This window comes from Fopius arisanus, unplaced genomic scaffold, assembly GCF_000806365.1.
Source record: "Fopius arisanus strain USDA-PBARC FA_bdor unplaced genomic scaffold, ASM80636v1 scaffold00095, whole genome shotgun sequence".
In the NCBI taxonomy this organism is placed as follows: Eukaryota; Metazoa; Arthropoda; class Insecta; order Hymenoptera; family Braconidae; genus Fopius; species Fopius arisanus.
The window spans coordinates 58,569-74,347 of record NW_011887834.1 but is presented as its reverse complement, the minus strand read 5'-3'; the positions used below and the strand labels follow the sequence as shown (position 1 = coordinate 74,347).

The following is a 15,779-nucleotide window of genomic DNA, read 5'->3' as shown; positions in this document are numbered from 1 at the left end:
GTGAAAAATTCGAAATTTTTGAAAAAGTATCAGGGTAATATGAACATCGAGGAGCTATTCACTGAAATTTCCACTGAAAGTGAAAAATTCGAAATTTTTGAAAAAGTATCAGGGGAACATGACAATTGAGGAGCTATTCACTGAAATTTTCACTGAAAGTGAAAAATTCGAAATTTTTGAAAAAGTATCAGGGTAATATGAACATCGAGGAGCTATTCAGTTTTTAACCAATATTTCAATTGATCAGCCATTTACAAAAGAAAAAATTGGAATTATTAAAAAAAAAAATAAATGATGGCGGGATCGAACCCTGGCCGTTCGCGTGATAGGCAAGCACGCTGACGATTAGACAACGCACTTCTTCAAAAAGTATAGTTTCATTAGGCGTATATATTTTGAAAAAGTTTCGTTTTCAAAAATTTCCAATTTTTCAATTTCACTGGATATCTCCTCGATTATCAAATATTCAGTTTTTAAACGATATTTCTATTGATTAGACATTTACAAAAAAAAAAATTGAAATTATTTTGATAAAAAAATATTTCCGGTCCCCCGAAGCCTTTTTTTTCAACGGATCGGTTGTCCACAACATCTCATTTTCCTTGGAAAATGTAAAACTCGCTCAACCGTCGATGCCCCATCACGTTCAACGTGGCGCGAATGTACGCGTGATTATGGAAATATTTTCTTTGAAATGCATTCTGGTGGAAGTCTCTCGATATTCAAAATGTAAAAACTCGGCATGACGTTGATTTCCCTGATCCTTTAACAGTCCTGCATTCTAAAGGAGTAAGTTATTTCCCTGACGATGAATAAATTTCATTCGTATCGGCAGTTTTCGCGTGAAAGCTTCTTCAGTCCATCCTAGAAATTTCAGTTTATAAAGGCCTCGAGGAAGTTTTTTCTGTTCAATCAAAATGTTTATTGTACTCTTTCATGGAATAGAAGAGTGTCTCCTTGTCGAACCATTATGATTTTTCTTTTGTTGTCCTTTCCTTTGACTATAATAGGAATTATACCACAAAATAACTAGCCAATACCATATTATTTTCCCACCTTCTTTATAATTTCAATTAAATCATCAATTTGATACCCATAATTTCCTAGTTTAAACGATTCAAATTATTCAATTATCGGGAAAAAATAATTAAATTTTTTGTCAATTTCTAATGAATACGAATTAGGAATTAAAATGCACATATTTTTTTGCAAGGGAAATGCACTTAACAATTGTGAATAAATTCAAGGGAATAATATTTTCTCTCAGTTTTTTTTTCAAAACACTTCGAACATCTTCCCTGAAGATACTGGAGACTCGGAAGAATTGATGCCAGCGATTTCTCACCTCTCAAAATTCAATTCGTCCGGCAATCTCCCAGGGTTGGCAACCCCTCGATAAACCAAGTTAGAAAAAAAAGCCATGAACTCCATCATGGAGCGGTCGATTGCCACTATCCGGGTAGAAGTGCGCACTACGTGGCTCTAGTTACGTTTATATATATATATTTATTTTTTCCCCATCGTTTTTTGTATTTGCCTCTAGCAGGGGGCATTTTTTTTTTGTCGTACTCCTAACGTTTGGAAAACGCTCAACTGCCCTCAATTGGAAAATCAAACACTCGACGCTGGTTGCACTCGTTCACCACGTACCATGTTTGTGTTCGACGAAACGTGACCGAAGCACCCGTCTTTTTCACCATTACCTTTTTTGTTTATTACTATAATCGTTGTTTAATAATCATTGTTCAATAATTAATCCTGTGAATTTCTACCCACAATCTTCCCTTCAAATTTATCTTTCAAATTGATTGACCAATTCCAGAAATATTCCCGGACAATTTATCAATCAATCAATTTTTTTAATGGCTACTAAATTAATAACACGTGACAAGTTGACTGGTTTCATAATTTTCTTTTCATGGATTATCTTATTATCTACGGAAGATACCGTAATTTTTATTATAATTTTTTTTTGTAGAAGGAAAAAAAAGGTGCAAAAAAAATTTTACGAGAATTTTGCTAACTCCCATATATTCCGAGATATCCCCCCAAAACGGGTAGATGAGCGAAATGGAATTCCCATGACATCTTCACCGACGAGTTGTCCACCAGATAATGGTATTTCAAGGACAAAATTTGATAAATACCTCACCTACCAACGGTGTCAGTCACTATCAAGAAAAAATACAGGTACAGATACGTGCGCGTAGCGATAAGAAGTGGGGAAAAACAGCAGGCGGAAAATGTCTGTAATTTTTCAGCTTCATAAATTGCACCCACCATTTTTGTTATCTTTGTACGGAGTGCAGGGGATGGGCATCCGAGACAGTATTATACGCTCATGGAAAAATACAACTCGGAAGTAAAACGTTGATAGACGATTTCTCGATATGGATTTTTGCTTAGGATTGAAGAAAACTCAAGCCCGTAAAAATAACAATAATTCCATTGGGCTGATGGGCAGAGTCAACAAAAGGCGACATTGGGACGGCTTTTCCAGGGGATCGTGCTGAGGGGTGAGAAAGTTTCCAGCCAAGCGAGAGTTGTCTTTGTCGACAATTTCTCCCTCACTCCCACGGGTTTTTTTTTCCCTGCTCGACCAGCAAGAGCCACTAGTTTCGTAAACAAATCTCGTACACTCTAACACCGACATTTTATGCCCGAGGGGGTGGCGGGTGGTAATGGAGGGGTGGAATTCTTCTCCCACCCCCGCGTTGTTCGCCACTCTCTCGTGTCGAGAACCCACGGGACAAATTTTTATTTTACACTGTCCTTCGACAAACCACTCTCTATTTATGTAGTTTTTTTTTGGTCCTCGTCTTCTCTATTTCTGAAAGTTTCTCGTGTCGGTTCTGGGGAAAAAGTTTTCACCCCCTCCTGTCGCTTTTTCGATGATTCACGTGTCGAGATAAAAAAGTATTGGGAGGGCACGTGAGATTGTCGAGAGGATCTTCTCTCCACTAATTGATTTTCAGTGTTTCTGGCATGTCGGTGGGAGTGTATTTATTGAAAAAACCAGGGAAATTCAATGATTTTCGGTGATTCTTTTTTAATTCGGTGGTTTCTTTTTATCAACCACGATTTTAGACACATTTTAAAAATATTCTGAAATTCTCAATTCCCCGGAATTTAACTCTTTTTTTTTTCCTTAAACCGCCGTTTTTATGTGAATTTTCATGAAAAAATTGAGACGTTGAGGAGGTGTGAAGGACGAAAGACTCGTTGAAATAGTAATTCCCCGGAGATGTCGTTCCGGGAGGGTAGCACTCGGAAACTGTACCCCCAGTAGTTTCCGCAACGACGAAAACCCCAAAAGCCTTTGTATACACAGTGGGGAATTGTTCGTGGGGATTGCTATCCCCTGTTCGGTTCACTGTTTACATACTCTTGTGCACCTGCGGTAAGATGTTGGTGTTTTGTTGGTGCTTATGGGAGGTGAGGGAGGATACATTGGAATAGAGCACCGCTCGATAAATTTCCCTCAATTTTTTTCACTGGATTAGATATTTCTATTACACTAATATGCTCTTGACTTTGATTAGTTTGGCGAATACTCGCCAAAAATATTGTGATGTCAATTGGACCCATCGGGTTGTTCACTTCAGGTTAAATTGAACATTCGGATAAATCGTTTAAAGTGATGGCGATCCTGCTGGATCGTCCCGTGGTTATTTAAGCAACGGTCCCGTCCTATTAATCATGAGGCTTTCAGCATGTTACATGACAAAGCCAGGTGGTGAATTGTATTTCGATGTCCAAACAACGGTAGGAAGGGGTTGAAGAGGGGCTAAACGTGCGTCAGCCTGCTTGAGACGTCTACCGTCATAAGCAAACTTGAAGCTGTAATTAAACGTTTGTTGTTAAGAGCCATATATATCCTCGCCCTGGCCAAATGGACAATGAAGTTAACATTAAATCGAGCAGAAATGCTGTTTAGATGGTGCAATTGAATGAGCTCCTTATGCCAGATGAATTAATAGTCCAGGATTATTCATAAAAATTCTCTTTTATCATTTATGTATAAGAATTCACACGAAACAGACACCTATTTACAGGCAGTCGAAAAATAACATTCTCTACGTACATTCAATGGACCTTCGAGGATGAATTATTACGCGTAAATCAACAGGACAGCTTGAGGAAGATGTCGTTGTAGATATGTTTTGGTTTTGCGTTGCTATTTCATGATGAAATAGAGATATTAAAGTGAAAAAAAATTTCGACGATTCCATCTTTCAGTTCTGTGTTCACGTTATTTCTGGGATAGGCGATTGAAAAAAATCAATATTGAAAACCATTCGAGAAAATAAATATTGATTATCGAAATTTTCATAGTTTTAATTAACGAATGAGAAAAAATATTGACTATGAAAATAATTGATGAGATTTTTTTCACTGGTCGCACTTTTGAATCTTAATTCTTTTTCTTTTTTTCAACAAAAAAAAAAAATCACCTATCCCTAATACCTGCGTAAGTTGAAATGAGAGATATCGGTTGTTATTGATTATATACAGAACAATAATGCTTTGTTGTTAAAAAATTAAGTGAATGAAGAAAAAGTGCTATTTATTGAGAGATAAATCATTCAATTCCATATCTCGCATTTTACTCCAGTAAATAATTGTCCTTTTAAATACTATTTCCTCGAGTCTTTAATGATCCGTCTCGAATTATCCACCATCTCGAGATACGTAAGATGCAGCTCACACAATTTGTCATACTCCTTTTGTTGCGCGTATTTTTTTTTTGCAGCCTTACTCGATATAAAATCGCTTTCAGTGCGAAACTCTTAAATAAAATTATAGCATAAAAACAGAGACCTGCGTTTGCGCGTTAAAATTGAAAAAATTTACAACAATAACAAGTAGAAAGAACAAGTGCAAAACAAATGGGTAAATAAACACAAGTTTTTGTGATATCGTACATTACTTACACTTAGTCGCAGAACAAATTCCACTCTTTCAGACATTCATTTATACATAATTTACATAAATATATGCAGAGACCTTGGAGAGTTGCGCGTGCATTCGAGCCACTGATAAAAAAATTACTCGTGAAGAGGCAAAAAGACAGGCCGAAGAAAACTAAGCATTTTCAATTATTTTTTCAGACAAATTGATCATTGAAAATTGACGGTGTCATGGGAAAATCAGTGACGACTGTCCATTTCAGTTCAACTGTTTCCTGAAAATCAATGACAAATAAAAATTTTTGGAGAAAGTCCCTGTTCAAATTTTCATAAACAAAAAAAAAGCCAGGAATTAATAAAAAAAATCAATAGATATCACGTTAGCCAATCACTTCCAAATCTTTGGCCGAATAATAATAATAATCGGCCTCTAAATTGCCTCTTCACAACTGTAACAAATGAAAATTCCATCATTTTCACTCAAATAGTCCCCAAATACAAATGTATCAATAGCATTTGCCTCTTAACAACATAAAAAAATAACTATATCACATTTAGTTGGAGCAATTGTGCCCATATGAAAAATATTCCCCCATTTCCGAATATTTGGATCGAGTGGACTATCGTAATTTAGATACATTGAGAAATTTTTTGATAAGTACGTCTTGATAACCGGAAAATATTTTACACTGAGAGAAAAACACTACCAAAAAAATGAAGAATTGGAAATTGAAAACTAATCAATTAATTCAATTAAACTCTTTTGGAAAAAAAAACTCTTTCTTGTCACAATATCGTCACAAATTAATAATGATAATTTAATTGGCCGGTTTTTAAGATTCTCAGAGTGATATTTTGTTTTGTCAATTTTTATCTAGCCATCCTCAATGCGAGTGAAGATGTACTTGTCAAAAAAGTCTATTTCAGCGACAGTGATGAAAAATTATTGCACTCCGTGCGAAAAAGTCTCTCGTCGTGCAATAAAAATTGGTAACATGTGCGGAAATGTGTTTTTCCGGTCGGTGACGATGGGGTAATTTCTTGTCAAGATGAAGGCGTAAAATAACCCAATGGAGAACAGACCGCACAGATACGGCATTTTTTCCGTAATAATTTCAATTTTTCGACGGACCAATTCCTAAACGAAAAATTGTGAGAGGCATTACGGAAAATGACTATTTTCTCAGTGTATTATTCGCTGATCGAGCTGTTGATCGCTCTCCTCGACAAGCCGATCAGGCTGGACACTGCGATTTAGGCAGTCTCTTATTGCTTGTAGAATGAGACCAACACGTCTATCAAGTGCAGTGAGATGTGGTTTCCACAGGACCGGCGCCACAGGATCCTTCTCCATGCTTTGACGCATCGCCGCGCTCAGCCGTTGAGGACCGTTGTGGTATCTGGCAACAGATAACATCCATCAAAACATTTACCCACAACTTCCTCAAGTGAATTATGCTAATTGCATTGACAATACGTTTTAGAGATTGATTACGAAATTTCGCGTTGAAACTTTTTGTACCTTTCATCCAAAATTTCGGGTTACTTCGCCAGAAACGAAAACGGCCTTATTGAATTATTTGGATAATTTATGACGTGGCCAACTTAAAATTATCAAAGGAATTTATTCATTGGAATTCATGTATCAATTTCGGATTTAACGAAAATCATTCTCTTTAATAAAAAAAATAATAAAATAAGGGGAATATTATAGTTATCACCGAAATTATGTATGATTGAGGATTTAAACAACGGCAAAATGGTAGATAAAAAATTCATTAACGAGTGATATAATCATTTATTGAAATAGTCGGATCGACGATCGATTTATTCTCACCAACAAATAACCCATTTTTTCACTCTGATTTAACTTCATCGAGAACTAGTCATATCGACAAATATCAATCCAAAATGACTTGATAAATCAACCTAAATTGATAATTCGACTATTGCACATGAAATTTAATTCACTATGACCTAAAATGCAATTTTAGTCATTCCCCCCTCACGAACCCATAAATGAATGAGTCAAATGAATAGTATTAATTTAATTATCAATAACGATTCTGATTGGATTTCAACTTGAACTGTGAATATATTTTTAGGCATTTCCGGTGAAGAAAAAAAAAAAAAAAACCCGTCCCCTGGGATAGGGCAGGTTCTTACCACTGAGAAGAGAATTTATTCCAGTACTTCATTAAGAGTATTACGTATAAATGGGACGAGAGTGCTTAAGGTACATTTTCCTCTCCATTATTTGATTCAGAAATTACCGGAGTTTTTCCATTCGTCGGGATATTCTAGACCCTGACGGCAAATTCCGTCAATCATTTGTCAATTTCTGCATTAAATTCTTGATGTTAATATATTCTCAATTTTTGATTCGACCATTCTGAACATAGTGTTGAAGTATTTTCGTTCAGTTTGTTGGAGCGTTAGAATTGGAATGATAAACGTGAGAAGGAGAGTGAGGAAACCCTGGGATTCTCGGCCCCTCGTGGATGAATTTTCGAGGGCGGTTGAATAACCGGGAAGAGAGATTGGGGGCAATGAATAAGGAAGAGGTATCGTGCATTTTCAAATGATAGTCTCCTATTTTTATGGAAAACTGCGGAATTCTCAAGAGTTTGCTTTTGGGATTGAAATTCTATTCCTGAGTTCTCACACTATTTTTGTGAATATTTAACCTGGTGAATCGTCGGTCTCACCAGAAAATTCGAGAGGACTTTTTTTTGTAGCTGAGTAAAATAATTGACAAAAAAGATGTTTTCATATTTCACTCTAAAATTAAAATTTTTACAGATTAATTCGTAATTATGAGAAATGTTAAATTACTACTGAATTCAATAAATTTTCTTGTGTAAATTGATGGTATTATTTTGAGAAATGATTAGTTCCAAATTGACCATTGACTTTTCGCAAAATTATTCATAAACAAGTGATTCCTTAACAAAATTGAGTGCAGTACTTCGCACTTGAGTGCAGTAAAAAATTGAATTGCATTATGAAAAAAATATTTTTTTTTCCTTTAGGTTTTCTGGCGATCGCAATGCAAATGTATTTCATAAATTTTCAACGGTTCAGCACCGGCACCAGAGACCATCAAGGGGGCAAAACGTGAATCTACACTTTACACCGAGGTGAAACTCCCCCAAGAACAAAGAGGAATCAGCAGCAGTCAACCCCAAAAAGGAGACACTGATGTGGGACGAAAAAGCGAGAGTGGAGAATGGCTGGGGCGTTTCACTTAAATTTACTTTATCCACATCGGTACCTCGAGGGTTCTGGGTGAGAGCCCGAGAGAGGTACTTGCCCTCTGCAAGACCCCTCTTTACTCGGTGAGCCAATTGGAGAAGCTAAAATGCTCCATTATCGATGCCCCGACACCTGGACCATTTCAGCTTTCTTCCTCTTCATTCGGTTTGAATTGCTAAATTAAAGCCAATATTTATCGATGGATTTATTTTTAATTTGAATGTAAGGTTTGAGTTTTGAGTTTTCCTGGCTCCACAGAAATAATTTCAAGAGATCTCTGAAGGATGCGGCTGAAAAAGGTCTCGATATTCTCATATAAAAATAATTGGGAACAATTGGGTTCATGAATACAATGAATTCATCTCTCGGCTCAGTCCCACCGCAGTCGCTCAAAATTCACTTATTAATATTTCTGAGATTTATTAATTTTCCAATTAAATATTACTGTGGAATATTTTATATATTAAATACTCTTTGAAATTGAATATTACGTCATCTTATGGATGGAGTAATGTGAATTATTGATTTTTTAAATCAATAAAATAAGGATCTTTTAATTTAGCGAGACATAATAGGACGAAAGGGTCTCGGAAAATGTACGAGAAACTTGGCGAAAAGTTTTGAATGTTGGGCTGGTCTAAAGAAATGGCCAGTTAAAGGAGTGAATTTCCCCTAGGACTTGCTCAAACTTAGTAACCAGATAAATCGATGGGATCCTCGAGAAAAGCTGTGCAACTGACACACTGTCGTAACACGTAATAACACTCAACGAGATGGCAAATGTTATTTGTAAAGGTACTCACTTGAGGAGGGTCCCAAGGGTCGACTGTCTTATAACGCAGCACTGGAGCAACGGTGCCAGGATGGATGTCTCGTCGTGGTAGGGTTTGCCGAAGCCACGTCCGTGATCCAAGTGTACGATGAACGAGTCATTTCCGAATGTTTTGAAGGTCTCGTAATGGTGTCTGTCCATGTTACCACTGAGAAAATCGAGGATCGACATGTCCATCAGATCCAGCAATCGACGACCTTCATCGTACGGTGGTATGTCCCTAATAAGGGCACAGTAATTCGAATCTGGAAAAAAACAAATTATCCACAATTACTAATTGTTAATTTAATTGAAAAAATTAAATTTTTTTTTAATATCAAAATAACATTTTTCTTTTTGAATACTCTTTGAGAAATTATAATGAAAGAAGAAATGGTGAAATGATGAGCGATGAAACACACCTGTTTCCCAAGCAGCCTTCCTGCGTTTATGATAACTCCTTCTCCAAGGGTGTCGCCAGACTTTCCTCACAGCTAGTTCCTTGCCAGGGAGAAAAGCGGCAAAGCTGCCCTCGAGAGTGTCAGGATTGCCGCAGATAGCATGACTCGTGTCGCAGTAATAACTGCATCTGCCGTGAAAGCACATGTTTCCAGCTGGACTGACGAAGAATGTTTTCAACAATTCACCCTCCGCCAATTGATATATCTCAGTGGTCATGTTGAGGGTACGACCGGTCACTGGCATTGCCCTTCTGAATCCCAAAAGCCTGGGCAAACAAAATATTCCAGTCACTTTGGCTCATGTCGAGTCATTTATTTCCAGAGGATCTTGTTCCTAGGACACTCGCTAATGGATTTATGATTACTTACTTGTCGAGGTGGAAGGTCGCTATCTCCGCTGTGTGACGCTCAAAATCTGTGAAGTAGAAATGGTTCGGAAGCGTTTGCTGTTCACGACCGAATCTGAAGAAAAATAACCAATGAATTAATTCTTCAGTGACAATCATGAGAAATCATCAACAATCATCATTCATAACAATCCATTATAATTTTATCCCCTTGTGCAATTCTGTGGATTTACATTTCTCAAACCTTGATATTCATTACAATTTTTCAATTTAATCCAAATTTTATGGAATCGGAAATTTTCTATTTGACATTTGTCGATCTGTCAACAGTAAGTAGTCTGATATTTAATAGAAATTCGTGGATATGATTGGCTGCTTGTTATCATCCCTACACTCATTCGTTCATTCCTCATCCCACGGAAAACATTAATTCAAAGTTGACTGGTTGCTGATGAACCTTTCACTGGATGTCGTCGACACAATAACAACCTCAACACTGATGGCACACATTCATCACTGACACCGAGCCACAACTCGACAATCCGCGAGGAAAATGAAAGGAAGATGGACGGGGTCTGCAAAAACTACGAGAACCCGGAAATAAATAAAAGTACAGAACATTGTGGAGTTGAAACCGAGTTATTATCCCAGATTCCTCTCACTTTCTCCGCAATTAATTCACAAAAAATATCTCCAATTATTTTCGATGATTAATGCATCAACGTACCTGCGAGTTGACAATTTTTTATAACTTTTCCTATTTTTCTTCGGAATTTCAATCGAATCGAGAAAATTTCGCTAACGAAGACCAAAAATTCCGTCTCTCATTCTCTCCTCTGGGAGTTAATTAATTCGTCGCGGTTGGTAATTAGCGCGCGATTTGCATCTGATTAAAAGTTAACAGGGGGACTCGGTGGTGCTGTAAGGTTTTTGGGCTGTTAATAGAACGAAATGGATGGGATGGGGTGTGGGTCGAGCTAAAAGGAGATGGTGCAAGAGTTTTGCCCATTTCCATTTGCTATTTCAAATCCCAGAGTTACTCATCACCACTGTGGACACTTGGTCGACGACGAGGATCACCCGGTGCGTAATTACACTCTCCCGAGGCTTTTCCTATCGTAATGAATTCGTCATTATTCTCTTTGATAGAGTTTGCCGAGTGCTATTGCTTTTGGTTGATCTTCTTTGATTGACGGATTATTGGCAATTCTAGGTACTGGAAATTCTCCAAATTATCAACTGCGAGAAACAGAAAAGAATTTTTCATTTATTTATTTATTTATTTTTTTTTATTTCTGAAGATCCATCGACAATTTTAATAGTGAAACAGATATACTGAGATGGAGTTATCAAAAAAGTGAGCAAATACACTTTTCCTGTACCACTCAACTCCTGAACTAATAATGTTTGCTCATCCGAGTATATCGAGGGATCGGATTTCCCGTCCAAGTGACCAGAATAACAGAAAAGTTCAGGGATTTTTTTTACCCAACGATTAACAGAATACATACGCGGGATTATGACTTTTTTTTTTTTTTTGGTCTCGTCGTCACAATGATGGCCACTCGGGAATTTACCAGCAACTTCATCCACCGGAACGCGTAAAACTTTGGAGGCAAAAGAGGGTAGCGCGAAGTTCAACGTGTATTAGAAAAACTTTTCTCCAGATTTCTCGGCTCTAGTTTTCTCTTTTTTACCCGATTACATGGGTAATGTTGTATTCCCAGTGATACGCTACAACTTCCAGATTCACAGATTATTAGATACGCGTCCTGGATGAGTCCTGGAACAACTGATCACAGATTCCGCAAAATTTCGGAGAATATCCACTCAATTACCATATACCCTTACACTTTCGAGGAAACATTATCTCTAACTGATTTTTACATTCCGAGAAATTCCATGAAGATTATACATTTTTTCGCGATAATATTATAATTTAATATTTAATGCAATTATCACCGAGGAAATAATTAAAATGATTATTTCACGCATAAAACACAGTTTCATCAACAAATAGATTAATACAGACTTGAGATGGCAGAGAATAAAAAAAAAAATTCAACCTCGACTCCCAGAAAATGAATCTCATAGAAATTCGCAAAGGATAGCAATGGAATATTATAATTTAAATGACGAGTTAATAAAAATCTCGGATTTAGCATCGAGTGCGTGATAAATTGAGATTCCCTAAAAACCCAGAGAAAACTTGAAATACGTTGGCAAATATGAGCCCCTCGGTGGGTTCCGGCCAATTTCCTCATAATGAGAGATATTGGTGGTCGCATTGGGAAAACTGTAACAGTGGTGAAGTACAAGGACATATACAGTGGTAGCAATTTGGTAGGTAGGTGACCCAGGGTACCCAAGAAACTTTAACCGAGGCAACTTATTGCTGAACTTATTACCGAGTTCAAACCCCCTTTCACCCCAGGTTTTACCGAGCCATCTTTGGATAGCATTGCCACACACCACTTATCTCAGAATCCTCAGTCGAAAAGTTTAAAACCTCACGTTGGTCCAAAGGTACTCGCACGATGTGCACGTCTGCACCGTTTCTGCTCAATAACCAGAAGCCCTACGGAAACTACCAGATCCCGAGAAATTCACAACTTTTCCACCTCCACTTCTCCGATGTATCAGACTAGTTTCCAGATATTTATTTGGGATCCACTTGCATGAGCTTAAACAGCTGGGGTTCCCTAATTCCCTAATTTAATTCAATTACAACCCTCTCTGCACCAAAATTCTTACAAATTTTCTACTCTATTTTGCATCCACATTCCACGCTATTATTTTTTTCTTTTTTTTCTCTTCAATAATTTCAAAGAGTCTAGGATATTTTGAAGCCTTAATTCAGTTAAAGCCTTAATTCTCCACATTCTCAACTATCTATCAGAGAATTTGCTGTACCAACTTCAGCGACTGGCGGTTTAATTGCCTCTGTAATTGAATAACCTTCCTTTGAATTTCGAGAATACCAGGTAATGTGATCATACCTGCATATCTAAATTACAGAGGCAAGAAATGGATTAACTGCAATGATCTGCTTCTGCAATTCATTTCTTACTCTCGATTTCTCGAAAATATTTTGAATTTCGATGGATGAAGGGAACGTTATTGCATTTAGTCAACACCTTCTGGGGGGGAAACGAATTGATGGTGATGGTGACCCAGAGGATGAGTGCAGTCTTAAGAAAAGGAGAATGGCCGAGGCAATCAGCCAATGATGTGGCGCCTTCACCCCTTTCACCCCTCGAGAGCTGTCGAATTTGACGTCCCCCAGAGACATGATATTGCCTTCTACGACTTAGTTCGTGCCACGAGCGTGATGGGATTACGAGTACAATTACATAAGTGGATGTCCCCAAGTGCCTCGTGCATCGCTTCATGAGGGAACTCTTGAGAGTGATGCTGCTACAGCACTAGTCACTTTGGACCCTCTGAAACGCCTACCACTCAATTATTATTGTCCAAGACGGAGGATGAGGCGGAACCAGATCATTCAGCAACTCGTGATACCTCACATCCGCCAGTTTTCTAAAACTGTTGTCCATTTTTTTTTTCTTTTCCATTTGGAAACTATTACTAACTTAATTTTGGATGCGATTTAAAATCAATTTCTTAAGAATATGCGAATTTTTTTATTATGTGGAGTTCGATGCGATTTTGAATTGAATCGATTTATCAAAAAGTCGTCACTTTTTGAATTTTTTAAGGTATGAATTTTCATTCAATTTTTCACAAATCGTTGTTTGCAGTTTTCATTCTCTCAATTTGTATACGAATTCTTTATGACACGGGTTTGAACAGAATTTAATATCCATTCAGAATAAATAGGAAAAAATATGGCTTCAATTAGCTTTTCCCCTTACTTCCCTTTGGATGTTATTAAATGGTGAAATCCCGGTCGTTTCTCTTTTCCCTGGCACTCGGCTTTTTTTTTTAACCCCCGCCCTCAATTGACTCAGACAAAGCGTTTGCGATTTAAAGCCTTTGAGGGAAGGGCTTCCCTCCAACGACGAAAAGACTACACTTTAAAAGTTCTCGGCGTCGTGACCCCGATGCCACTAACGAGATATCATTGATTAATTCTTGAGTAAAGTATCAAATGACTCACCTCATGGGCTTGAAGAGTGCTTGCAGATCGTTTGGATAGTCTATCACCAGCTTCAACTGGGTTCCACCGTCTTTTTGGGCTGGAATCAAGGGATAAGTGATTTTTAGATGTGGATAGAAGTTTTTTCCTTGACTTTTTTTTTACTGGGAGAAAGTTAATTGAGTTATCGAGGGAGATCTGTAATTTAGATTCTTTGAGCTGCGGGTAGATTTGACTTGTGCCAAATGGTTTTTAAGATAAGTGGTCTCTGGAAAAACCGTAATCTCCACTGAATCCTTTATACTGTGAAATCCTTCAAGAGTACTGAGGGGAAAAGTCCCCGTTTGACAAAGAACATTTACTTGATGCTGGAAAATATTCACTTGTCAATTTTAAAATTGTGAAATCTCGGGATAAATCATGTCGTTTCACTCTCGGAGAAAAAGTCTTTGGACAAGATGAGATTCAGCACTTGAATTGATAATGAAAGTGGGGGAAAAGGACAAGAGAATATTGAAGTCCTATTGATAAATTTTTTTCTCAACGTGAGATAAGAATATTATTTATCAGAAAAGCCCTTGCTTTCGATAATTATTTAATTGAAAATTATGCAAGTGTGTGACGATTGTTTCGATGTCCTTTTGATAGCGGGTCATAATGTCAATTTAAATGACCGGAGCATTATCTTGTATATTATTGTGGACGGGAAATTGACTTGGAGCAGAATGAAAGCCATGAATGATACAAGTTAATGATAAATTGTTCATGAGTTTCTGTCGCGTGTCTCCCCAATTCTAGTGTTGAATTAATCAAATGGGTATTTTATCGATCACGGAAAATTAAACGTACAAGGATATCAAGGCCTTATTGTCACCAGAACACTATTCCCTGGAGTAAAACGAGAAATGGGGGTTTGACGTTTTCGCCATTCCTCCACTCACTTGTCTCGTATAATATGAGACAACAGACTCTGACGATCTGTCGTCTGATTAACGGATTAAGTCTAACTCCTACAGCCGTCGGTGATCAATGGGGCAAATTAAGGACACTCAAGATGAGTTGAGGAAATGGAGAATTTTATGGAGAAATCCTTGGGCTGATATCATTTGGAGAATTTCCTGCTGTCGTCACATTGATTTTTCCATCAGGATTATTCAATAGTCCGTCGGTCACGTCAGTTATTAATTAAATTAACTCATTCATTCATTCATTCAGAATGGAATTCTATATTTTTAGTGTCCAAATTTTCAAAGTGGATTTTTCGGAGTATCTCGATAAAAAATGAACGTAGAGTTAAAAGTCAGAAGAATTTTTTGGCGAGTGTGAAATTATCAAGAAAAATTGGAGGGATAAGCGGGATTTTTTTTATATGAGGGAGAGTTTTTGTAATTGCGCAGGGAAAATTGATTGTTTAATTATGCTCACCTATGTGGATGATGGGCTTCGTGGCCATCTCTTCCAGCAATCTGTCGACGATCTCTGATTTCTCGGGATACATCTCTAGTCTCGATATCTGCAAATGGAACTTCTGCAATGTACTCGAATTTTTTCTGTGAACAAGCGAAAGTAAAATTAATTATTCCATCTGCATTAACCACTTTATAACAGTGTAATTACTGTTGTGCGAGTTCGATGGAAATTTATTCAACCGAGATAATCTCGAATCGGATTGCTTTGCATTCAGTGGTGATATTTCTGGTCCTGGAGTTCAATTTCAAGGAGGCATAACGTTATTCCAAACGCATTTCACGTAAATGCTTCTTCGTATAGAGGAGTTGGAGAAGGGAGAATATATGTTTGTTGGAGAGTATATTCCCGAGTGGTTTTACTCTGAATGCACAGATTTTTCAATCTGTCTACTGATCTTGAATTTCAAGTCACTTGGGAATTTTTCCC

At 37.3% G+C, this 15,779-nt stretch overlaps 1 protein-coding gene across 1 annotated transcript in view; it reads right to left on the bottom strand.

Moving 5' to 3' along the window:
- Nucleotides 1-5,777: 5,777 nt before the first annotated feature.
- The window catches only part of LOC105270836 (uncharacterized), a gene marked incomplete at its 5' end in the record, with an annotated part of 29,814 nt that continues 19,812 nt past the window's right edge, over nt 5,778-15,779 (bottom strand). Inside the window, 6 exons of the mRNA XM_011312029.1 lie at nt 5,778-6,310; nt 8,969-9,242; nt 9,399-9,703; nt 9,807-9,899; nt 13,905-13,983; nt 15,309-15,433. Coding sequence (XP_011310331.1) covers nt 6,094-6,310; nt 8,969-9,242; nt 9,399-9,703; nt 9,807-9,899; nt 13,905-13,983; nt 15,309-15,433 — 1,093 coding nt within the window. The remainder of the gene's footprint in view (nt 6,311-8,968; nt 9,243-9,398; nt 9,704-9,806; nt 9,900-13,904; nt 13,984-15,308; nt 15,434-15,779) is intronic.